Raw genomic sequence first — 24,863 nt, forward strand, 5'->3', positions numbered from 1 at the left:
GAAAAACTGTCACCTTTTTAGACCTTATTTTCCTCCTCTTTAGTGTGGAGATAATAGTGCCTACCTCTTTGGGTCAGTAGAAACTTCAGGTGAGTGCAATTTGAGTTCTTACAAAATACCAGAGTCAGGCACTAGTAATAACATAAAGACTAAGACCCATCCCTGTTCTTAAGGGACTAGGATGTTCTAGAATAGTCTTGTCTTTTGCATACTTTGGTAATAGTTGCTTAGAGCAGTTTGACAAAGATTCAAGGGTTTCTGTCAGGACTCGGTGGGAAAATGTGCTGTGGTAGATTCGCACCATCTGCTATGGTATTGAGGCTGAGAAATGACACCTGTGCTGGGAAGCAACCCTGCTATGCAGTAAATATTTTTATGCTACTGGTAAGACAACTAACTACTAGAATCCCATCCTTTGTAAAACGTGGACAAGGTATGCATGTAACTGGAATGTGGTAAAGGTTAAACTCATGACATAGGGTGTGTTCTTGTCACCCTCAGGTATGCGTCCAGGACCTCATCTCTCCCATCAATGTCTCCTTAAATTTCTCTCTCTGGGAGGAAGAAGGGACACTGAGGAGCCAAAGTGCGGTAAGGAGAGATCAACTGGAGGAATTGGTGGGAAATAAGGGAGAGTAGAAATTCAATTTAGTAAGACTATATTATATAGGAGTCTTGTTTAAAGCAATAGAAACCAAATATGGCTTACTTAAGGAGGAAAAGAATTTATGGATAAATTTTGTAAGAGACTCAGTATATGATTAGTATATATTTAAGATAAATATATACTATAGTTTATATTTAAGATAAATTTGGGAAAAACAAGATTGGGAAGAGAGAGAACAGAGTGGAGGCTCTGTAGCTTCTCCGGGGAAAGGAGTGTGGGTGGACTCTTCAGGGCGCGTGGCCCCTTCAATGAGTCTGCTCCAAGTCCCTCCTGTGCATTAGCTTCAGTCCTCACCAGACTCCTACACTGCTCAATATGTAGATTCCAGGGAGAGAACTTCAGCAGACCTAGGACCATCTGTTATTTGTGGAAGGAAAGGGCACCATGATTAGCCTTCTCACCCAAGATTATTCAGTTGAGTGCAAAGCCAAATTGGGGTGCTTTGCATAAAAGGTGGAAAACAATATCTCCTCTGGTTTCTCAGATCACATACTGCCCACTCACTGCTGAAATCCTGATTTCCTCTTCTGAAATCCTTGACACTCAGTTGGTAGTTTGGCTTTTGGCTGAGGGCAGCAGGTCTGGTGGAAAGAACCTAGGCCTGGCACAAGCATGACCAAGTCCTGTTCCTCTTGGGGGCTGTTTCCCCATCTATAAGAGGCCTCTTCCAGAGCTGGAGCATGGCGACTGCTAAATGCACACTTTCTCATGGCTTTTGGCAGTATGCAGCAAGCGCACGCCCCAACGCATGCTCAGTCTCCTGAGGTTGGGAAAGACAATGGTGTGCTTACCCAAATGTAAAGCCCTGCCCACCAGATGCTCATCAGGTACTGAAGGAGAGTTGATTGAGCTCCTGCCTGTGCTAAGGCCTATTCTGGGCACTGGCTCTACTGGAGTAAATTAAACATGATCCCTACCCGTGAGGGGTTCACAGTCTGCTCTGGACATCAGACAAGTCAACAGACAGTTGCTGTCACAGGATACTGTGACACAGCTATGGGAAAGTCAGCAACATCTTTTGCCACGTAAATGGGAAGCAAGGAAAGCTTTCCCACAAGTGGTGACCCTGAAAGTCCCCAGGTGGGGAAGGGGAGGAGGGCATTTAGAAAGAAAATGCAGTGTGAGCACAGGCATAAAGATGCCCGAGGTGGTGGGGGGATGGGAGCATAAAGCAGAAGAGAGGGTGGAAGAAAAGCAGCCTCTTCCCTTTAAGAAAATTTCCAGAACATCCACATGATACTTTCACTTACATCTCATTGGTCATAACTTAGTCACGTGGTCACACCTAATTATAAGTGAGCCTGAGAAACATAGTCTTCTGCCCATGTGGCCATATGACCAGATTTAAAAATGGAGGCAATATTTTAAAGCCAGAAGATGAGGAAGGTGAGGAAGGATATATGGGGACAACCAGCAGTCTGCTATTAGAACTAAATTTTAAAAAGCCAAACTGTGTGATATAGGAACTCAAATAAAAAAGAGACCTGAAATCACAGTTGTCAAAAAAGGCTTCCTGAGGGAAGTGTCATTGGCTCTGGATGAGTAGACTGGATAGGTGGAGAGAGGAGAGGCGAAAGATACCGTGTGAGGAAAGGTATGGTGGTGAGTTCAAGGGAGATGGGAGGTGGGCTTGGCTTCTGGCATGACAGCTGTGCAAGGCAGAGGTCCAGTATGCCCATCTGGGGGCCGGCTGTGGTCCAGTGGGCGGTGGAAATCTGTTTGAATGCTGAGGATGGGTACGAGCGAGCAGTCAGCAGAGGCTGCCAGGAACCCTGCCCCTCAAGGAAAGGTCTAGAGGCTGCTTGGCAGTTGACCTGGAAGCAGAGGAGGCTAGAATCTCTCTAGAACATAATAGCTGATAACCCATAAAATACTTCCATGACCCATAAAATACTTCCATGATATTATGCACAGGATAAAGGCCCAACTCCCTAACATAGCTTACAAGGCCCAGGGGAATCTGGACCCTGCTTCTCTCTCCTGCCCTTTCTGACACACAGCACTCTAGCAAGTCGGAGTGTCCTCCTCCTTGCACAGACACAATCTCTCTTGCCTTGAGCCTTTGTGTAGACTGTTCTTTCTTCCTTCTTCTCCATTCTCTTTACCTTGCTCCCTCCTGCTCATCCTTTAGATTTCAGTTTAGATGCCATTCCTGATCCTAAAGTGTGAGATAAGATTTCCTTCTACATGCTCTAAAGATACCCTGTACTTGTCCCATCATAACCTTTCAAGATGCCACCAGATTGGGAGGGCAAGCACTGTGCCTATTTTGTTCTTGGTGCATACCCAGGGCCCAGCATGGGGCCTGGCCCAGAGCAGAAGCTCTGGAAATATTGAAAAAACTAGCCTTCATCTGATAAGAGATGGAGAGCTGTTCTAGTGGGAGATAGAGTTCACAGAGAAGCATAATAAGAGCTAGTCATGAGCGGGTGAGCCCAGAGGCTGTGTAGCAGGCATTCCTGCCAGGGGAGGAAATGGGCTAGGAGGAACTATGGGAGCTGCTTTGTCAAGGTCCAGATCTCCTGTCCAGGAAAGGGAATAGACATCCTGATCCTCAGCCTCCCTCAGAGAACTGCCACCAGAGGATTGCATAGATGGCCCTGGGCTGAGTCTGGAGGGCAGGGCCTGCCTTGGGAGGGCCTTGGCTCCTGGGAGGGGCAGACCACAGCTAGCCAAGCTGAGCCCTAAACCCTGAGCTCCTCCAGCCCTCCTCGGTGAGTTCTGCTGCCTCAACTAACCTCTCCTGTTTCCTGGCCCTTCCATTCCTCTGTGCTTAGCAAGGCAAGAACATTCAGCCCATCCTGACACCTTTACCACACTCCGAGACCAAGGAGGTAAGAGGGGAAGAGGGGCAGATGGGGAGGCCAGAGTCAGGCCTTCCTGGGTCTGGGGGCCTAAGCCTCCTAGTTCTTTCTTCTTGGCCTTTCAGATCCCTTTTGAGAAGAACTGTGGAGAGGACAAGAATTGTGAGGCAAACCTGGGGCTGTCCTTCTCCCCTGCAAGGTCTGTAAGACTCCCCACCCCCCGCCTCCTGTTCCATTCAGAAGACCCCCATCTACACTCACTAAATGTGTCATCTGGGCCTTAGTTTTCTTCTCTGAGAAATGAAAGTCTCTTGTGACACCCCTGTCAGGATTAAATAAGATTTAAAACTTAAAGCCTGTGTATTTTTTTTCCTGGCCTACCAGATCCCTCAGTTTTGAAAGTCTACACCTCTGATCCTGCTTCATTCACCTTGGCCCTCATCACTTTTCCCTGATCTTCCCCCTAGGTCCACAGTTCTGCATCTGACACCCTCTGCCAGCCTCTCCATGGAGCTGACACTGAATAACTTGGGAGAAGATGCTTACTGGGTTCAGCTCAGCCTGAGCTTACCCAGAGGACTCTCCTTCCGCAAAGTGGAGACACTAAAGGTGAGTGAGAAGGCAGGGCTGGCCCACATGCCGGGGCACTTGTCTCCCCTCTTAGAGCCTCAGGAAGCCAGGACCGCCTAAAGACGTGGGCAGCAGCTGGCATGCAGAGGTCTTAGGGCCACATCTGGGTTCGCTGCCTGATGGCCACCTTCAAGTCATATGACCTGAGATACAAGGTTCCCCCTTCGTGAGCCTCATAGTCCCCAACCAAAAAGTGAATCTGGGGATACCCATAGGGCTAGCAAGAGGGTCTCATGAGATGGAGAATATGACAGAGGCTCTTGGACCTGGTGACCAAGAAGACGTGCACAGGTTTAGTGAGATCGTGCTACCTCCCTCCTAAAAGTGACCAACATGTTTTTGAGAGATGGCATGGGTCGTTTTAAATACAACATTTATTTTTTAAATTATTATTACAATGGTAATACATGATCCCCATAGAAACTTAGAAATTACAGAGAAGTTTAAAGAAGATAATCAGCCATACTTCTACAACTCAGCAATTACTTTTAATATTTTGGTGTTTATCGTTCTGTTTATGTGTACAAATTACATGGCATATTTATTCTATATTTATTTTAACTAACTGGCATTTTGTTCTCGATATGTCTTTTTCCTCCGTGTTTTTAAAAATGTTTTCATTCTGGTAAAATATATGTAATATAAAATATACCATCTTAACCATACAGTTCAGTCACATTAAGTACATTCATGGTGTTGTGCAACCATCACCACTACCTATTTACAGAACTTTTTCATCATCTCAAACAGAAACTCTGTGCCCACTAAGCAATAGCTTCCTGTTCCCCACCCTCTGCTCATGATAACCTCTAATCTACTTTACATCTCTCTGCATTTGCCTATTCTAGATATTTCATGAGTGGAATCATATAATATATGTCCTTTTGTGTCAGTCTAACTTCACTTACCATAATTTTTTGAGGTTCATCCATGTGAGACCATGTATGAATTTCATTCCTTTTAAGGCTAAGTAATATTCCATTGTATAGATATACCACATTTTGTTTATCCATTCATCTGTCCATGGACACTGGAATTATTCTTAAATAACAACATTGAATGCTTCCTTAAGGGGCATCTAATAGAGTGGTTAAGAACCCGTGTCCAAGTTCCTGCTGGACCCCTGCCAGATTACCCAGTTGTGAGGGCTTAGGGAAGGCACTTGACTTCCCTGAGCCTCTATTTCCTTATCTAATCACCTTCCCAACCTGAGGCTAAAATCTGTCCCACACGTTATGGTAAAGATGAATGGTTTTACTCTACTGCCATGCTACCCTGAACAAGCCCGATCCTGTCTGATCTTGGAAGCTAAGCAGATGGGAGACCACCTAGGAAGACCAAGTGTTGTAGGTGTGTGTAAAAAATAAAAAATAAAGGATTGTAAGCTGACAAGTTTCTTGCCTTCTGTGAGGTCAACCAAGGGTTGCCTTGCTTAAAAAAATAAATAAAAATGAAGATGAATGGTTTTAAACTGCTTAGTCTAGGATCAAGCTCTTTTAAAAAATGGTTGCCGAATGTGTAGATGTAGCCACATTTTAATGATCTCACAATATCCTCTCCTGTGATTGTATCATAATGTACGGAACTATTGCTCTTTCTTTCAGTTTTTCACTATTGTAAGTATTGTCGTAGTGAATATCTTGGTCCTCAACCTCTGTTTGTGCCCCTGATTCTTTGACCCCACCTCTCTGAGAATGTGCCTGGAAAGGGACAGAACTGGAGGACGTGGGCCGTGAGGGTTGGTGGCCTCTGGGGATCCCTTAGCCATGCCCACTGAAAAACTCATTCTCTTCTCACCCTCAGCCCCACAGTCAGATACCTGTGAGCTGCGAGGAGCTTCCTGAAGAGGCCACGCTTCCAGCCAGGAACCTCTCTTGCAACGTGAGCTCTCCCATCTTTAAAGCAGGCAGCTCGGTGAGTATCTCAAGTCCCTAGGTACCAAGTAGCTAGGAGCTTTGAAGTCAGAAGGCAAGGGAGCTGGTGGCTCTAGCCAAGAGTGCGGATAATTGGCAGCAAAGGGCTTACCTACCCCGACCTCAGTGTGGACACAATTTATGTCATGTGTGAAGACTTGGGAATCAGACAAACCTGGAGATGGGTTATTCGTTTTATGACCTCACACATGACTTAATTCTTTGGAACCGCAAAATTCTCATCTGTATCATGGGGATAAAATGTCTATCCCAGTGCTTGAGATATAGTGAGCACTCAATAAGTGGTCACTGTTATTATGGCAGTTGAATATAGGGGCTGCGAGATGCTAAGGCTGCCCCCTGAGGCTCAGACCCCTTCCTTCTTCATTCCCCTCTTCTCCCCGCCCAGATTGTTATCCAGGTGATGTTTTATACGGTGATGAACAGCTCCTGGGGAGACTTTGTCAAGCTACACGCCAATGTGCGCTGGTGAGCAGGCCCCAGGGAGTCCCCCACCAACATTTTTGCCCTGCTCTCAGACTGCTCTGCAGTCCTGGCCAAGCCTTCTCTTAAAACTGCCCTCTTTCTTGCCCCAATGCAGTGACAATGAGAACGCAAGCCTCTTGGAGGACAACTCAGCTGCCACCAGCATTCCAGTCCTGTACCCCATCAACATCCTCACCGAGGGGTGAGTCCTGAGCAGTCATCCAACCCTCTCTTTTCACCTCAGCCACACAGGGACCGACCTTGCCTCCCAGGGCTCTCCTTGAAAGGCCCCTCCCTATCCTAGAGCCCACACCCCCACTATGGGGGTAATTAGAACTGACTCCAGCTACAACTCCAACAGCTTTCAACACTCAAAAGAGCAAAGGCCTTTGAGAATTGAGTTTAATTAACATTTAATCTGACTCAGATGGAAGAAAAAGCACATCGAATGCTGTCCTTATGTCAGACTCTGTGCCAGCTCACTGCACAGCTGATACTTTCCCTGGAGCTTTGAATGCCTCGTGAGGCAGCTGTGCCCCTCTCCATTTTACTAGTGACAAAACTGAGGCTCAGAGAAGGAAAGAACTGGCCTAGAAGTCATACAGCTGGGAATTACTGATGCCATGAACTGAACTCAGGTCTGTCTGGCTCAAAGACCTGACCAAACTCTTTACCATTTTCAGCTATGCTAGGTTTCCTCCCTCCTCAGGGCCAGCACTCTTAGTAGAGGTGAGAGAAAAGTTTTCACTATGGCCCTTGCCCACAGACAGTGTGTATTCAGGTAGGAGAGACCAAACTCATGCACACACAGAATGAGTGAGTCTCAGGATGCTGTGGCAAGAAGGACCTATAGGGACCACTGGTTGGATTTTCTCATTATACAATGATATTTTTTGAAAGTGATAAGAAATTAGAGCCAAGAAAGATGATGTTTGTTGGATGAGAGATGGAAGGGGTCATGGAAAAGCAGGGGCTTGAACTGGGCTCTGGAGGATGAGGATAGGGACCAGGAAGGAGGAAGGACATTGTCACCAGAGAAAACATCGGCGAAGGCATGGAGGCAGCAAACAGTCTGGCATATCTGGGACCAGAGAGTGGAAGGTTCAGGAGCTGTCAGGTCTGTTTGGTGATATGGGCAAGCAGACTGGGACCTGACCCTGTGGGCAGCTGGGAGCCTTTGATGGATTCTGCATAGGCAGGATCAAAATGTGATGTTAGGAAGGTCAAGGAAGAGATGGGGTGGGAGAAGGAGCCAGAGGCTGGTGCAGTCATCTAGGAGATGAGCAGTGGGACCCAGTGCAGTAGAGACCCTGGTGCAGTGGTGTGTAGCGGGCAGAACGTGGCTCCAAAGGCACAGCCATCTGCACTCCAGTCCTGGCCCTCTACTGCAGGACTTTGCCCAAGAGGCTGACCCCTTCTACAAGCCTTAGTTTCCAAAGGGAAACAGCAGGGCATTATGGGGATTACATGCGGCCATGGGAGTGCCGTCCATAGCACAGTGCTGGCCACTCAGGCTTCCCCTGACCCAACCCCCCTGTCCTCCTGGAGACTGGGTTGTGGTCTTCTACACCTTCCACCTCTGCTCTTCTCTCCCTCCACAGCCAGGAAAACTCCACCGCCTACATCAGTTTCACCTCCAAGGGTCCCAAGATCCACCATGTCAAGCACATCTACCAGGTATGAACCTCAGTGTGAAAAGGTCTTGATAGGTCACACGTTCATTCAGCCCCATCCTGGGGACCAAGGAAGCAGAGAACAATTAGATGCAGTCCTGTCTTCAGTGAGTCCAGCCGTCCACCTGTTAACTGATCCTTTTTGTCTAGTTTCACAGCCTCAGCTGGAATGTTTCCAGTGGCAGCATACTCACTAACTCCTTTCCAGCTGTGGATAAATTATCACAGACCTTGAGAACCAGAGCTGAGAGAGAACCTTGCTTTTATTCAAACATTTAATGAGCTGATGTTCTAGTTTAGGTACTTTGCTAGGTGCTGGGGCTGCACTATAAAACAGGGCCCCTGACCACTCATCAAACCCAAGTTCTGTGCCTGGTGCTCTATGTATGCAAAACCCTCTAATTCTCACAGCAACTCGTGAGAGCCATATCAGCTAGGCATCGTCATTCCTTTTTACAGATGAGAAATCTGTGGCACAGCAGGTCGAGTAACTTGCCCAGGTTTTACACAGCTAATAAGGGGACAGGTTCAAGCACTTATTTGAATACCAAAATCCATGTGTTTAACCTCAAACTTAGAGTCTGTCATTGCTCATGCAATATGCTCAGTGCTGTAATGGCAGTTTCCATTACCAGCAGTCAGAAGAGGGAGTCTAAGAAGAAGCCCACTGGGTCAAAGGCTTGAGGAGTCTAAGGCTTTCTTAGACCTAACCTCTGGGAGAGGAGTGGGCACTGGCCAAGTCAAGAGCATTTTCATATTACTGCGGGGGAAACTGAGGCCTCGAAAAGGAACCATCTCACCGAAGGCCACACTGGAGCCAGGACAGACTGGGAAAGAAACCCAGCAGTAAAGGGGCCTGAAGCAGTTCAGAACAGAGGCTGGAGCCAATTCTCTGTGAGACTGCCATGAAGGAGAGTGTGGCCTTTGGGAAGGTCAGATGCTTGTTTGAAATAGAATGTTTTGAATAGCCAATTAAGTTGGCTTCTAGTGCTATTCACTGGGATGGCTCTGGGTTCCCGGGGAGGTTGGCCAGGCCAGTCTTTTTACCTGGCAAGCATGGATCTAAACCCCAGCTCTGCCATTTGCATGCTTTGTGGCCTTGGGCCAAAGACTTACCTGTCCATGCCTCAGTTCCCCATAACAAAAGGAGTTTGGAATAAGAACTTCACAGGTGGCCGTGAAGTTCAGTGGGTTACCTCCTCCCTGTGGAGTGCTTGGGCAGTGCCTGGGGAAGTAGAGGTTGTGAGGTGGGTGAGGTGGGTGTCGTGCCGTGCCCTAGAAACCCCAGCTGCGTAGAAGGCCTCCTTTCATTCTTGCTTCACTCAGCCCAGAACCCTATTCAAACCCCTGAGCTTCCTCTCTCCCTCAGAAGAGTCATCAGGGCTAGATGCCTCCATCCTTCTCACACCCTCCAGCATCTTAAGCCAAGTGTTTGGTTCCCTACCACCTGGCCCTCCAAGCAGCTGCTTTTGCTAAAGCCCCTTATGTCTTCTCTGTTTTAACTAAACCCAACACAGTATAGGACATTGGTGATCCATTCCCTCTTTCTTGAAACTGTCCCATGAGTCAGGCCCTTTTTGCCACAAGGAGGTCAGCTCTAATAATTGAGGTTTATTGTAACCTAGACAGGCATAGAATCCAATGAGAGCTGGACAGCTGGGCCACAGGATCTCCTTTCTCATGGTCCCCTGATCCTCTGGCTGGTTAGGAACATAAGCTTCAGCCAGACCTGAATCTTTTTAAACATTGCCACTTAAAGCTGTATGGCCTTAAGCAGTTTACTTAACCTCTCTGAGCCTCAGTTTTTCAATCTATAAAATGTGGATAGTAAAACTTACTTTATAGGGTTGTTTTGAGGAGCAAATGAGAAAATATGTGTTAAGTGCTTAGCATAGTGCTTGACACCTCAGGTACTTTGTCAACATTGACTGTTTTAGCATTATTATTATTATTACTGTCATCCAAGGAAAGTGATGAAGCGTAGTGGTTCCAGTCTCTGGTTTCAGCCTAGGTTAAAATGCCAGCTCTGCTACTTGATAGCTTCAGACAAAGTAACTTCAGTGAGCCCCAGTTCTCTCATCTGTAAAATGGGGATGATAATGTCCACTAAGTAAGAATCCTGACAGAACTAAATGAGATGATGCGCTTAGTGAGAATTAGAAGAGGCCTAGCCCTCCACATGCTCAGTAAATGATGATTGTTATTACGCATGTGTTCTAACCCTCCATTTCCTGCTTCGTCATCGTTACCGTTCCCTTAGCAGTACGCAGCTCTGGGCTGGCACTACTGCTTGCTCTGTGTCAGTTTCCACAGTGTCAGTGACCCCTTTCCAGCTGACAACTCCAGATTGTGTTCCTCCTTCTCCAATGCAGCTTGTCACTCTTCTCCACTGAAATGTCTTCCTAGCATCTTTTATTTTGGTCTTTTAACACCTTTATTGAGAACTAATTCACATACCATACAATTTACCCACTTAAAGTATATGACTCAGTGAGTTTTTTAGTTTATTCACAAATTTGTACAACCATCATTATAACGTCATTGTAGAACATTTTCTTTGTTCCAAGAAAGAAACCCTGTACCCATTTACTATCACTCCTTCATCTTCCCTCCCCCAGGTCCTGTATAGACTTTCATCTCTCTTTATTGATTTACCTTTTCTGAACATTACACATGAATGAAATCATACAATATGTGGTGTTTTGTGATTGGCTTCTTTTAGCATAGTATTTTCAAGATTCATCCATGTTGTAGCATGTGTCAGTTTTTCATTCATTTTTACTGGCAAATAATATTCCGCTGTAAGGTAGGTCACATTTAATTTATGCATCAAGTCATGGACCTTTGGGTTGTTTCTACTTTGGGGCTATTATGGGTAATGCCGCTTAAACATTCCTGTACAAGTTTTCATGTGAACATATATTTTATTTCTCTTGGGTCTATAACTAGGACTATAACTACTCCTCTTGAAGCTTTGGCCTCGACATGTTCTAAACCAAATTTATTATCATTTCCTAAACTAGCATCTTCTCTGGCTTGCTTAGAATCCTTTAAAAGACCACTTTTTCCTCAAGCAAAACTTTCAAGTCTGGGCGAATTTCTCCTTCCAATATAGCTAGACCCACTGCCTCATGTTTTGTTGTTTGTATCCTCTTTTCTCTTTTGTCTCTGCTACTACTTGGACTCAGTTCCTCATCTTCGTGCAACTGGACCACTGGCATAGGCTCCAAGCTTGGGCTTCAACCCACCTTTCTCAGCTTCTTTCTATTCCATACCTGCTGTGGATGAGTCTCACTGGAGCCGCCCCATCCTCAGCTGCCTTCCGTGACTCTCCATTGCCTAGCTAATGGTTCCCTGACTTCTTGCCCTCAGGCCTTCTAGGTCCCACAGTCTGATACAGAGTCTCCGTTCCAGACTTATCTCCTCTCTCTCCTTCCGAGCACCCTACCATTTAGCCACAACACACTCACCTGGTGCTGTCCTAACTCCTGCCTTTTTTCTTTCTAGATGCCTTCCCCATCTTCATCTGTTAATTTCCTGTTTATCTTTCATAGTTAAATTCGTATTCTGCTTCTGACATTAGACCTTTTTAGTTTAACTGATATTTTTAAAGTGTCCACAAATGTTTACTGAATGAATAAATGATAGAACCTCTCGAACTGGATATATATTTCCATGCTTGACATCCATGAGACCTTCATTGGTGCTGCCCTTGTGTCACTTTTTTATATATGTCCGGGTCTTCCAACCCTAGCACAGGGTCTTTTGTATAAAAGTTACTCGGGAAATACTTATTAAATTAATTTAATGCACTTGCCACAATGAGTCTTTCCCAACCTGCATTTTGCAAATACTATTGTATCTATCTTTGTTAAATGTCATTCATTCTTTATTTATTCAAAAAACTTTCTTAAGGCCTGTTATTTGCTAGCTACTGTATCCAACAGGAGGGAATTGTAGGTGAAATAAATCCCAGCTCCTGGTCTCGTGAAGCCCATATTCTAGTGGAAATACAAACACATCAGCAGACACTTTGTCATCCTGCTGGAGGTGTAGACTGCTGTGGAAACACAGTACTGGGAAGCTGCCCTATCCTCGGGGAGTCAGCCGGACTTTAAGAATGATATATTTGAGTAGTACCTTGCAGGATGTATGAGGGCCTACCGCATGGAGAAAGCCAAGAAGTACATGTAACCCACACTGAATTGAGGACAGGGATGGGATGTGATCGATTACTACCCACTGCTTGACAATGAAGTGGGTCCTTGTGCCTCAGCCAGTGAGAATTGGACCTGGGGTAGCAGTTAGGGTGTCTGGCATCCAGGGCTCAGCAGCTCTTTTGTTCTCTATACCAGGTAAGGATTCAGCCGTCCGTCCATGACCACAATGTGCCCACCCTAGAGGCCTTGATTGGTGTACCACAGCCTCACAGTGAGGGGCTTATCACACAGAAGTGGAGTGTGCAGATGGTGAGTACTGCTCAGGGGAGGGAAGGAAGCTCAGGTCTGTGGAGTTGAGCTCATAAAGAGGTACAGAGGCATGGGAAGGGAGTGAGGATGGATGAATCCTATCACACTCAGTTATGTCTGAATCTTCCAAGGGCTAACTGAGATTTCAAGGTCATATCTGGAGGGTCGGGGTGAATGCCAGGTTCTGGCTTTAAAGGGCCAATGTCCTCTCTCAACTCTGGACTAACCAAAGATCCCACCTTATCATTCCTAGGAGCCTCCTGTTATCTGCCACAAAGAGAATCTGGAGAGGTCACCCAGTGTGACTGAGGTATGGACATGTGAGCTAAGAAACTTGGGCGGGGGCTGGGCAGAATGCAGGTAGGAAGACAACCTCTCTGACCCCCTGCTGTTCTTTATTCCTAGCAGCCTTGTTTGCCTGGAGCCCTATTCCACTGCCCAGTTGTCTTCAAGCAGGAGATCCTCATCCAAGTGACTGGAACTGTGGAGCTGGTGGGGGAGATCAAGGTAGCACCTGCTGGCATCAGACATAGAAGTGGTTGTGGGGCCCTTGAGGGGTGGGGGTGGGCTTCCCCACCATGTGGTCTTCCTGCATTTCCTGTTTTATCTTGATAAAAAATTTCCAATGTTTTACATTGGGGATTTTTACAATTGCAGATGAAAGAGAGCCACGATCTATTTGAAATTTGCAGAGCTGTTTTCATTGACCAGTGGATGGTTCTTATACATTCCTTATAGAACTTTTCTTCCATCAGTGGAGTGTAGCACATTAGAATGCTGCAGTATAGAACTGAGAAGATGTGGTAGACCTCACTAGAACCCATTCTCTTCTGTTTCTGCCCCTTGAGTTGAGGTAGGGCAGAGTCAGTGGATTCTTGGGCCTCGTGCTCCGTGGCTCTGACACCTTCCCCTCCCCTCCCACAGGCCTCCTCCATGTTCAGCCTCTGCAGCTCCCTCTCTGTCTCCTTCAACAGCAGCAAGCATTTCCACCTCTACGGCAGCAATTCCTCCTTGGCCCAGGTATCTCTCTACCTCCTCAGAAGACCCAGGAATAGAGGTCAGCAGAGAGATCTGAGGAACCACAGGGCAGAGCTGGAAAAGCCAGAGCTAGAAGCGGGCAGCCATGCGGGAGGAGGTGTGGGCTTAGCATAGTAAGAACTTCCCCAGAGGCAGAGCTTATGGAAGCTGTGAGCTTCTACTACCACCAACGGGCAAACAGACCACAAGGTCACCTGTCTGTGATGTGTCAGGTAAAGATCAAATTGATGGCAGCTCAGCAAAGGGGTACCCACCCCCTCAGGTAGACTGTGAAGGGAAGGCACTCTTAGTAGAAAGAGAGCAAGTGCAAGGCTCAGAGCTGAGAGAGTGGGCAAGGTAGTTTTAAGATCAGGAGACTCAGAGCAGGAGAAGGGAAGTTGCAGCTAAAAAGGTAAGCAGAAGCCAGATTCTAGAAGGCTTTCATGCTGAGCTGAGATTCCAGCATGTTCTCCTGGGACTAAGGGAAGCCATTTAAGGGCTTAAGGTGGGCCATGGTGCATGTTTGCCAGTTCACTCTGCCGGCTGCAGTGAGAGGTATACTGGAAAGGGCTTTAGGGCCAGAGCCTGGTGTTGTGACACAGTCTAGACTGGAAATGCAAAGACCTAGAGATCGAGGCCAGATTCACAAAAAATATTAGTGGAGGCCGGGGCTGGCAGTGGGGGGGCTTCTTCTCTGTATTTCTCTCCCCTCGTTCTCCCCAGGTCATCATGAAGGTCGACATTGTATATGAGAAGGAAATGCTCTATCTCTACGTGCTGAGCAGCATTGCGGGGCTGTTGTTGCTGCTGCTGATTTTCCTAGTGCTCTACAAGGTGGGGGCTTCTGGGAAGAATGGGCATGGCTCAAAGCTAGAAGGGGCTTCAGCCTACTCCTTCCTTCTACAGATAAGGCTGGCTACTGAGCCCCAAAGAGCAAACGAGATTTTTCCCCATCACTCCATCAGGCACTGGGAGGGCCAGGACTGGGTACCCAAGGGGAGGAAGGAGAAGGGCTCACCTACATATCGGGGGTCAGGCACTGGGATACAGAGGCACATACCACAAACATGGCCCCCGCATTTGTGGAGCTCACAGTCTAATGGGACAGACAGGAACACACATGATGAGGGCTCCACTAGGGGGGCCTGTGTCTTCTGGAGCCTGTAATGCAGGAGCCTGACTTAGGCTTGGGGAGTCTGGGAAGACCTCCCAAGCGAGGTGGCATTTGAGCTGAGATTTGAAGAATGAGTAGGAGTTAGCCAGATGAAGAGCACTGAAGGGAGAGTTTCTTCCCATTACCCCTCCAGAGGGTTGTCATTAACAACTTTTTGTTTCTGTTTCTCTGGAATATAGTTTTGTTGTTAACATATGTACATGTGTGAGCATGAGAGAGAGAAAGAGAAAAGTCAATGTATGTGTGTATATGTAGAAAATGTAAATGGGATTATACTGAATATGCTGCATGGGAACTTGTATTTTCCCCTGGATATTATATCTTGATGTCTTTCCATTTAACCACAATCAGGTCTACCACTTGCTTTGTAACGCAGGTGGTTTTCTGCTGTCTGGGCGCCCCGCCCCACCGTTTAACAATTTCTCCATTGATGAACATTTAGATTGTTTATAATTTACATCTGTTCCAAACAGTATGACAAAAGAAGTTCTTGTTACACACCTCTTTGTACCCTTGTCCAAATATTTTTTAGAATTAATTCCTAGACCTGGACATGGAATTGGTAAGCCAAAGAATATATATGTTTTGAACTTTCAACAGAGAGTGCATGACACATACTAAGCACTATATAAGTGTGGGCTCTTAGTATTACTAGATATTGTCAAATCACACACCTAAAATATTGGTACGTGACATTTTGATGAGCCTGAAGAATGAACTAGTAAGTGCACAGCTTTTTAACATTGCCAACAACCAACTGTGGCAGACACCCTCACCCCATCCCTAGAGTAAACACCACGTATCAGTGGCACTTGTGATTTATTAACATACAGAGTGCTTTCATGTTTTGATGGGGCCACCTGTGTTCCATGACTTTTTGCTCACTCAATTTTTGTCTTCCTACAGGTTGGCTTCTTCAAACGGGGTCTGAAGGAGAAGATGGAGGCTACTGTCGATGCCTCCAATGGAAGCCCTGGAGAAGACTCTGGGAAGCCAGCATCTGAGGAAGAGGCTGTGGATCCAGGCTGCCTGGATCCCCTCCACAAGGAGGATGCCCAGGATGGAGGTGGCACAATCTGAGGCCCAGACCTGAGGCAGAGGCCCAGGGACTGGACTCAGGATGTCTAGTGCATGTCTGCCTGTAGCTGCATGTCATTCTGTGCCCTCTGGCAAAGTTATTACCAATCCTTAGGCCTCCATTTTTCTGTCTTGAACATGGAGAGCACTCCTGTCTGCCTCCTTTGCAGGCTTATGGTGAGGATTCACCAAAGGATGGGCCACGAAGGCCACCGAGGTGAGGCCTTATAATCATCAGGTAGCCCTGGTTCCCCTCAGCCCCTCTTAGTTTACCCTCGTGGAAGAGAAAATCTGATCTAAATTTGGAGAAACTGTAGTCCTAGGACCTAGTGACACCCCTGGTCCTCAAACCTACCTGCCCTTAGAGGTCCACAAAGCCCTCAGACTCTCAGAACCTTGCCTCACACTCTCTCCTCCCTGGAGTCCAGCCAATTTTTCATTCTGCTTCCAGAGAGCAGATGTGATCTGTGTCACTACATTGTTGCTGCAAACCTCTTGCTCTTTGGATGAAGACCAAATTCCTTAATCTGCCTTTCAAAATCTGCAAAGTATCCTTAATATGCCAATGCAGAATTGGGCCCTTGTTGCCTTCCCGGCCTCCTACAGAGATGACATCCCACAACCTTTCCTAAGCCCCAGTTACACCAGCATTTCTCACTTACCAAGCTCCTTACTGTCTCAGACTGCTCTCTCTGCCTGCAGCATTCCTCCTTCCTCCTTTTCCTAGCTAACTCTCATCAGTCCTCAGATCTCCACTTATACATTACTTCCTCACAGCAGCCCCCTGAACCCGACTCATCTGGGTTTTCATATTATGCGTGCTCACACTAGCCTGCAATTGCCCATCATGGCACAGATCTTACTTGTTAACTGTTAAATGATTTACTTAATTTTCATCTCTCAAATAAACAGTGAACTCCAAGGGTAGAGACTGTACTTCAGGATCCCTGATGATATCACAGAGCCAGACACATAGTTGGTGCCTGACATAATTTCATTCGATTAGTGAGGGAGCTTGTGGGAAGATAGAGAAAAAAGTTTGGATGGGTCCATGGTATCCCCATTCTTAAAGGCTCAACCTTCCCTAAGTGCCTGCCCTCTCCCTCCAAAGCCCCAACCAGAACGTCATCATCCCCAACTGTGGCCCCCACTGTGAGACTCTGAGCTCAAGGGCAGGGACCATATCCATTCACCTGGCTCCTAGTGCCAAGCACACTGCCTAATATATTTACCCAATAAATGTGAAATTCTGTCCAATTTTGTGAAGTTTCTATGCTGGTGCAACATTGTAGCCTGACTCAATTAAATGAACATTTTCTTAACCATTTTACTAAGTGGGACCCAAATAGTAGTTCTTATTTATCTTTCTTTCTTTCTTTATTATTATTATTTATTTCCATCATGACCCTCAGAAACTGACTGGCACTTGATATTGTGGATTAGTTCAAAAGAGAAACAGGGAGGGAGACACAGAAAATGAGAAAAGGTTAGGGAAGCATTGACAATTCATTTAGATGTGAGAATTGACCTTCCCTTGCTCCCCCCGCCCCACCCTTTTTAAACCCTGTCACCTCCTCCTTTGGAAGGGATAAAGGGAAAATATTAACTCATTCTAAGGCCAGCTCCAGGTCCAGCATTGGGAAGTAAGAAGCAACATTTGGTCCCCAAGCAGTGACCTTTGATGGCTCCCTTCTACCTATAGAGGAGTAAGTGAGCATTCCCAAGCCTGGTGCACAACCCAGGAAAATCTCTTAAAGCCTGCTGGCCTTTCCAGCATTACTGACACCCTTCTGGTCCAGTCCCCAAAGAATATTGAGGCTGACTCCTAAGCAAGACCTCAGGAAGGAAGAAGCGAGGCCCATTTTTCCATAGGGGGAAAATGTTTTAACTGTCAGTAATATCACAGAACTACTAAAAGTATATGAAATTATCTGTAGGTCTCATGAAGCATAAGTCAGGCTGTACTCATTTATGAAGTGTTTCTTGAGTGCTTTGTCTCATGCTCTGTTCTATGCTCTGAGGACATGGTGAGGAACATGACAGACAAGTTCCTACATTACAGTGGGAAAACAGTAAAAAAAAAAAGTAGAAATGTGATTCTAAATAGCAATAGGGCTATAAAGAAAATGAAGCAGGATAAGGGGTTAGAGGGTAATGGAGAGAGGGTCCTTTTAGATAGGTGGTCAGAAAAGTCTCTCTAAGGAGGTGATATTCTGTGACGTGGCGAGGGGGAGTGGATATTTTCATCCAGGTTGAAAACTAAAAGCAAAGAAGATCTGGGAGGCTCATTTAAAAAACAGACCTGCCATCATCGTCCCCAAGAATCTGTATCCCAACTCGCTCAACGGCTCTTGTTCTTGAATAGCTATGTGTCCTTTCCCACCTCTGCGCCTTTGCACATGTTCCCCTTGCCGGCATGTGCAGTTCCACCTCTTTTCTATCCATGAAAACCTTACTGCTTCAGAGCACTTCGAAGCTTCTCCCAGTCCCACAATTTCTGGACAAAGCGACCTGTTCTGTCACTCCTTTGTTTATACCACATACACTGACTGTGTGGACTCCTGTCTCAGGACTAGGAGGTTCTGGAAGGCAGGACTGAGGTCTTACATATGTTATCAACACTGACCCCTCACTAGGGCTGGCACAAAGAATACATTCAAATGAGACCCTCAAATGTTTTGGCCTCAATGTTTTGGGGCCTCTTTATACTCTTAAAAATCATTGAGGATCCCCAAAGAGCCTTCGTTTATATGGGTTATATCTACTGGTGTTTATCCAATTGGAAATTAAAATAGAGAAAAATGTAAAACATAAGAACACCTAAGTCTATATTACATGCAAGCCATCAGAGCGATGACATCTGCCATGACATGTCATGCAGCCTCTAGGAAACACAGCACTTATGTGAGAAGGACAGTAAAAAAGTGAATAACATCTTAGTATTGTTAGGAAAATCGTCAAAATCCAGTCAACCCTAGCTTTGAATCCAGGCTCAGTTGTTAATTACTTATTCTCTCTGGGACTCATTTCTTCATTTGTAAAATGGAACTAACTGTGTATACCTCAGAGCTGTTGTGAGCATTAAATGAGATAATACTTGCAAACTGTTGAGCACTTGCTATAGCACATCAGTGCTTGGTAACAGCAGTGGATAGAAGTGGTTTTTCAGATGTGCAGAATGGTGTGGTAAAGGCAGAGTGCTGGACCATAAGTCAAGACACCAAGTATTGGAGTCCTAGCTCTTCCACTAGCTCTACCGCCCAGATCTTGGGGGAATACTCGTGCCCTTTCTGGGTTTGGTCTGCCCCACCTGGTATCTGGAAGTACTTTAGGGGTTATTGTGGAAGGGAATGGTGGGAGCTGAGCAGCTGAGTCCCCACCCTCATTTGATCAGCTTGTACATATAAGGTTCTGTGTGTACAGGCTACTTTATCAATTGAGTGCCACAGGCACTGTGCCCAGTGCCTCCCAGCTCTCAGAGGCCTATGAACTTGTTTGGGAACTGAAAAAAATCAACTCAAAAATATGAAAATTAAATTGTGTAATTGAAATATTGAAATAACGTCTACAAATGCAATATGTAAGGTAGTCAAATGCAGTTCTATTCAATGTATGTAGTTAAATATATGAACTATATTAAATGTGGGAATTGGAGTATTTTAATATTTGAAATTTTGTGTGGTAGAATATGACAATATAAAAAAATGCATAACGTTTACAAAGGTCTTTAAAAGGCCAAGATTTTACTTGAAAAATAATGTTCTACTTCCAAAAATAATTAAAACCTAGGCTACCACTAAACAGAACCAAACTGTATTGAACTGTATGCTCTCCAAGGCCTCTTCTAGTGCTTGCAGATTATGAGAAGCTAGATTGAAACGTGCTTAGAAAAGTAATTTACTCTTGACAAGATATAAGGTTCTCATGATGGGCGTGGGGCTTAGGGTGATGTCAGGATCCTGAGACCCAAGAAACTTCGTAAATCAATGACTCCCCACCTGCCTTGTGGCCAAGCTTCTGGGGGCAGGTGGAGTCAGGAAGACATAATCTGAATGTCTTTCTTGCCTCTTAGCTACGAGTGACTATGAGCAGGTTACTTAGCTCTATGAGCTCCATTTTCCTTTTCTGTGAAATAGAATAAACCTTCACAGAGCACTGTCAGGCCCTTAGCAGGAGTTTATCTCAAGACATGCCCAGCAGGGTGATTCCCTAAGGTGTGGTCTGTCCTCAGCTAAGCTCACGACACCCCAGAATCCCTGAGACTCACTAATACCACCAACCCCCCACCCTTTCCTGAGCCAAGTGTTGCAAGAGCTGAGGCTCAGATAGGAAAGGAAAATAGGGTAAAGTTAAAGCTAGGGTGGTCCCACCAATAGGTACAGGGGTCTTAAAAAGGGGCAGAACTGTGGCTAATCAGACCTACCCTGATGAAAGTGTCCTAAGGCTAAATTGAATCCTCATATTGGGCCCAGTACATGATCCCCTATGGGTGGGGTTGGAACTTATGGAGTCAGGGTCTGCACAGAATGGTAGCTAGAGGTTCCAGCTTGTGGGGCAGGGGAAATGGCACAGCTGTGTGCTGGAAGCCAAGGAGAGATGGAACACATGCTCCATGCCTGGATATGAGAATCAGGGTGTTTTCTGGGGCAAGGGCACACCCTCTGTTTGGGAAGAGGGATATCCACAAAGTCGAGGGCTTTCTCAAACCCACAATGGGTCCCCTCTGACTCTGTGCAACATGCAAAGAGCATAGGATATAAACTCCAGCAGATATGGGAAAGTCATGACTCCTGAGCTTCAGATTATAAGATTTCAGTCAAATACTGAATATTAAAGCACTTCCCAGACACAGCCCTATGGCTTCACTGACTGTTTGTAGTTATGACCTAGTGTCTTGCACTGCCCAGGGTATTACTGTCCATGCACACATTTTAAGGACAAATCTCTTTTACCACATAAAGGTTTTTATTGAACTCAAATTCAGGGGCTCCAAAGCCTGAGAAGACAAGGGAGACTAGGGTTTGCACTCCAAGGCCTAGGCCCCACTCTGGGTTTTACTCCCCACCCCACCTGCCCTCACCCCTTCCTGACTGAACAAGGGTCTCAGTAGCTACCAATCTAGGCTACCCTACTCTAATTTAGGAACCCAACCCTTCCCTCCCCCCACCCCCACCTAGCACCCACCAAGGGGCATGCTTCTGCTGAGGCCAGCTTTCTGTTGACCTCTTTCTGGATTCTCCCAGAGCCTCCTGCTGCCTGTTTGGCCTCCCTCCAATCCCTCTTCATTACCCATTTCCCATAAGTCTCCAGGGCATGTAACTTCCTCCACCCTGGCCCCCTCTTTTCCTATAACCCTCCAACTCTTCCTTTCTCCTCCAGCTTTTCCACTATTCTAAAGATTTCTCTAGCTCCCTATCCCCTCCTCTTCTGCCCACCCCTGCCCTGCCCCCAACAACACCCCAGGTCAGCGCCTGCCGGCAGCGTGGGTCCGCTGGTGGCGGATGAGGTCAGAACTCTGTGAGAAGGCCTTGCCACAGTCATCGCACTTGTAGGGTCTCTCCCCGCTGTGAACCCGATGATGCTGCAGCAGCGTTGAAGAGCGGCAGAAGCCCTTGCCACACACAGCACACCTGTAGGGCCGCTCGCCCGTGTGCGAGCGCTGGTGCTGAATCAGAGTGGAGGATCGGTTGAAGGTCTTGCCGCAGTCAGGGCAGCTGTAGGTGCGACCTGGCAGGTGGGTGCGGGCATGGATGGCCAGCACAGAGCTCTGGCCAAAGCGCTTGCCACACTCAGGGCACTTAAAGGGCTTCTCACGAGCATGACTGCGAGCATGGGGGATAAGTGCTGAGCGCTGGGAGAAGCTCTTGCCACAGATGCCACAGCTGAAGGGCCTTTGCCCAGTGTGCACCCTCTGGTGACTACGCAGGGATGAGTTCTGGCTGTAGCATTTGCCACACTCGGGGCAACTGTAGGGCCGCTCATGGCTGTGGGTACGCTGGTGCCGCAGGAGGTAGGAGCTGTCGCCAAAGGCCTTGCCGCAGTGCGGGCACTTGTAGGGCTTCTGACCAGAGTGGGTGCGCTGGTGGCGAAGCAGGTAAGAGCTGTCAGCGAAGGCCTTGCCACAACGGGGACACTTGTAGGGCCGCTCACCCGTGTGGGTGCGCTGGTGTTTGATGAGGTCAGAGCTCTGGGAGAAGGCCTTGCTACAGACCTCACATTTATAGGGCTTTTCACCTGTATGGATACGCTGGTGCTGAATCAGGGTGGAGCCCCGCCCAAAGCTCTTTCCACAGATGCCGCAGATATTAGGCCGAGGGCCCTGCCCACCCCTGGCCCGGCCACCCCTTCGGCCCGGACCCCGCAGGGTACCCGTCAGGCCCAGAGGATTTTGGAGCATCTCAAACTGGGGTGTAGCCAGCAAGGCCTCCGTGGGTACCTCAAAAGGTGGCCCTAGGGGCAGGCCCCCTGTGGGTTGCTCCCCAAACTCCTGGGTGAAGGAGTCCAAGGGATGGGTTCCCAAGGGTACGCTCAAAGGATTCTTTCCCTCAGGACTGAGAAGCATCTCTGCACCTTCCTGGAATTTGGAACTCTGAGCTTCAAATTCAGAGCTTTGGGTTTTGACCTCAGGGTTCTGGGGTTCATAGCTGGAGCTTTGAGATTCACATCCAGGGCTCCGGGGTTCACACCCAGGGCTCTTAGGTTCATACCCAGGGCTCCGGGATTCGTACCCAGGGCTTTGGGGCTCATATCTAGGACTTTGTGGTTCAAACTCAGGGCTCTGAGAATCTGATTCAGGGCTTCTGGGTGCGAATTCAGGGCTTGGGGGCACAAACCCAGGGCTTCGAGACTCAAAACCTGGGCTTTCAGGCTCAAACCTGGGGCTTTGGGGTACAAACTCTGGGCTTTGTGGCTCAAACCCAGGGCTCTGAGGTTCAAGCCCAAAAGGTATTTCTTCAACCTCATAGTCCCCAGTGCCTTCTTGCTGAGAAATGTCCTCTTCCTCATTCTCACTGGTGTTGCCTGTAGGATCAGAGAATTACAGAAAACCTGGATTTTGTGGGGCATAGGTCACTAGTTCCTACCATTATTTGCCACAAACCTCTCCCTCCTCACACGGTAGCTGGCCCTTCCGCAGGTGCTGAAATTCCCACCTTCCCCTCAACAAACCCAGGACGCCCAGTCCCAGCCGCCCCCCCCCCCCGCCTCCACCGCCCCCCCCCCCCGCCTACTCTAAGTCCCTGTTGTCCAAGCCCCCCCCCCCTCCGCGCTCTCTACCCCTTCCATGGTCAGAGCTCTCTCTCCCGCTTCCAGACACATTCCTCGGAGGGGCGTTCCCTCCCTCACCTTTGAGGGACCCTTCGGGGCTCCCTATTTCGTCAGGACTTTGCACATCCCGGGGCTCAAGGCCCCACGGCGACGCCTCCCGTTCCATCCCCGCTGGCTCCCAGTGCGGTGGCAGCAGTGGCGATAGTAGATGATCCTGAAACCCAGCCTGAGCGCCCTGAGACCAGAGCCCTCGCCGCCCGCCCACCCAGCGCCGCCCCGGACACCCGGCTGCCCAGCCCTGGCCCCCAAGGCCGGACGTCTTGACCCTGGGCCTCTAGGGAGGGCCGAGCCCCTCCCCTCCCCGCGGCCCCGCCCCCACCCACAAGGTCTTGGCTTGCCCTGGGGCTCTCACAGGCCCCCACGCGTCGTGGCCTCGGAGACAAGGAGCTTCACGACGCGTCCTACCGCCTTCAGAGACCTCTTCCCACCCGAGACCCCGCAGTCTGGCCTCCCAGCCCCGGGCTGGGCTGCGGTTGTCCGACACCCTCCCCCAGCACAGGAAGTGTCCGTCCGCGGCCAGTTTCCCCCGTTGGCTAGCGCTGCGGCCTCTCTAGGAGCGGCTGGAGGTGGAAACTCGTTGGCATTAACCCTGGGCTGGAAGGCCCCAGCATTGAGGTGGAGGAGGACGGAGCGTCCTGTAGCCGGCAGGAGACGCTGGGGCTGTTTGTGTGCCTATGTCCCAGGTTTCCTTCCGTCCGGAGGGCCTGTCTGTCCTTCTCCCGGGCTCTGCGTCCGTCAGTGACTGTGGCCAAGGGCGAGACGACAGGAGAGACCAAGGTCAGGGAAAAGGAGCGACGCTTCCCGGCGCCAGCGGGGGCGGTGTCTAGCTCCCCTCCGCTCCGGGGCCTCGGGGTCAGCTCCGGCCGCGCCTCCGGAACTTGGACGGACACCCTTCTTCCTGGGGTCATCCAGACTCCTGAGTCTGAGACCCCCTCCCCTTCCTCTAATTCCACTGCCCCTGAACGGCGTGCCCGCCACCACCCCCTCCTTCTGGCTCCCTCCTCTCTGCGCCTCCTAATTTTCACCCTCCCCTCACCCGTCCTCTGCAGGGATAGGATCGTTGCCAAGGAAACAGCTCCGCCTCGGATCTGCAGAGGCACCGCCCCTACCTCCTAGAGAGCTCGCTCAGCAATTGGCGGGTGAAGCTCCTGCACTCACCGTCCCGCCACCTCCCACTACTCTAACTGCTAGGCGTTAATGGTCGCCAGGAAACGCGAGCATCTTTCTGATTGGTTGGAGAGTGCGCAACCGGATCCACCTTGCCAGAAGTGCCGGCGGAAGGAGTGGGAGGGACCTAACCGGCGTCTGCCCTCGAGCCGGGTCTTTGCCTTTAGAACTTTTTCCGCCCCAGTACCCATCATTATGTTTTATCTTTCTGAAGAATGAAAGCCAAGGGATCTAGGGACAGACACCCTTCCTCCCCTGGTTTTCGCCCGCAACTCCTTTTACCAGCACTTTTCCTTCTTCCTACAGGTCCAAAGTTCTGAAGGGGCCAGTCTGGGGATCCTCCGTAAGAGAGGAGGCTGCTTTCTTTTCGATTATCCTGCCTCTCCCCTCCACCTACCCCAAAGTCTAAATTTAACTCTTTCCCTAGGAACCTTAGTCTTCTGGATTTTCTCACAGGGAG

The 24,863-nt window shown here is 48.3% G+C and overlaps 2 protein-coding genes across 3 annotated transcripts in view; one reads left to right on the forward strand and one right to left on the reverse strand.

Annotated features, from left to right (window-relative positions):
• Window positions 1-17,995, forward strand: part of ITGAL (integrin subunit alpha L) — a 35,966-nt gene extending 17,971 nt beyond the window's left edge. Inside the window, exons 18-31 of one of the 2 annotated variants that reach the window (XM_016155099.2) lie at window positions 502-591; window positions 3,445-3,501; window positions 3,597-3,670; window positions 3,939-4,080; window positions 5,905-6,015; window positions 6,424-6,503; window positions 6,616-6,702; window positions 8,102-8,177; window positions 12,529-12,642; window positions 12,896-12,952; window positions 13,048-13,149; window positions 13,567-13,662; window positions 14,383-14,493; window positions 15,740-17,995. In XM_016155099.2, coding sequence (XP_016010585.2) covers window positions 502-591; window positions 3,445-3,501; window positions 3,597-3,670; window positions 3,939-4,080; window positions 5,905-6,015; window positions 6,424-6,503; window positions 6,616-6,702; window positions 8,102-8,177; window positions 12,529-12,642; window positions 12,896-12,952; window positions 13,048-13,149; window positions 13,567-13,662; window positions 14,383-14,493; window positions 15,740-15,913 — 1,371 coding nt within the window. In that variant the 3' untranslated portion in view covers window positions 15,914-17,995. The remainder of the gene's footprint in view (window positions 1-501; window positions 592-3,444; window positions 3,502-3,596; window positions 3,671-3,938; window positions 4,081-5,904; window positions 6,016-6,423; window positions 6,504-6,615; window positions 6,703-8,101; window positions 8,178-12,528; window positions 12,643-12,895; window positions 12,953-13,047; window positions 13,150-13,566; window positions 13,663-14,382; window positions 14,494-15,739) is intronic. The other variant, XM_016155100.2, reaches the window with a different exon arrangement.
• Window positions 17,996-20,625: 2,630 nt separating this feature from the next.
• ZNF768 (zinc finger protein 768) lies at window positions 20,626-24,441 on the reverse strand. The gene is made up of 3 exons (XM_016155125.2): window positions 24,346-24,441; window positions 23,255-23,978; window positions 20,626-22,930 (listed from the first exon to the last, which is right to left on the reverse strand). Exons 2-3 carry the CDS (start codon window positions 23,340-23,342, stop codon window positions 21,375-21,377), a joined length of 1,644 nt encoding a protein of 547 aa, XP_016010611.2. The 5' UTR covers window positions 23,343-23,978; window positions 24,346-24,441; the 3' UTR covers window positions 20,626-21,374.
• Window positions 24,442-24,863: the final 422 nt, after the last annotated feature.

This window comes from Rousettus aegyptiacus, unplaced genomic scaffold, assembly GCF_014176215.1.
Source record: "Rousettus aegyptiacus isolate mRouAeg1 unplaced genomic scaffold, mRouAeg1.p scaffold_m13_p_8, whole genome shotgun sequence".
NCBI classification, from domain to species: domain Eukaryota; kingdom Metazoa; phylum Chordata; class Mammalia; order Chiroptera; family Pteropodidae; genus Rousettus; species Rousettus aegyptiacus.

Bases quoted from the DNA above. Each gene is read 5' to 3' on its own strand.
- ZNF768 (XM_016155125.2), bottom strand. From the start codon at position 23,342: ATGGAACGGGAGGCGTCGCCGTGGGGCCTTGAGCCCCGGGATGTGCAA. The intron at 22,931-23,254 runs GTGAGGGAGGGA...CTGATCCTACAG, and splicing joins CCCCGAAGGGTCCCTCAAAG to GCAACACCAGTGAGAATGAG.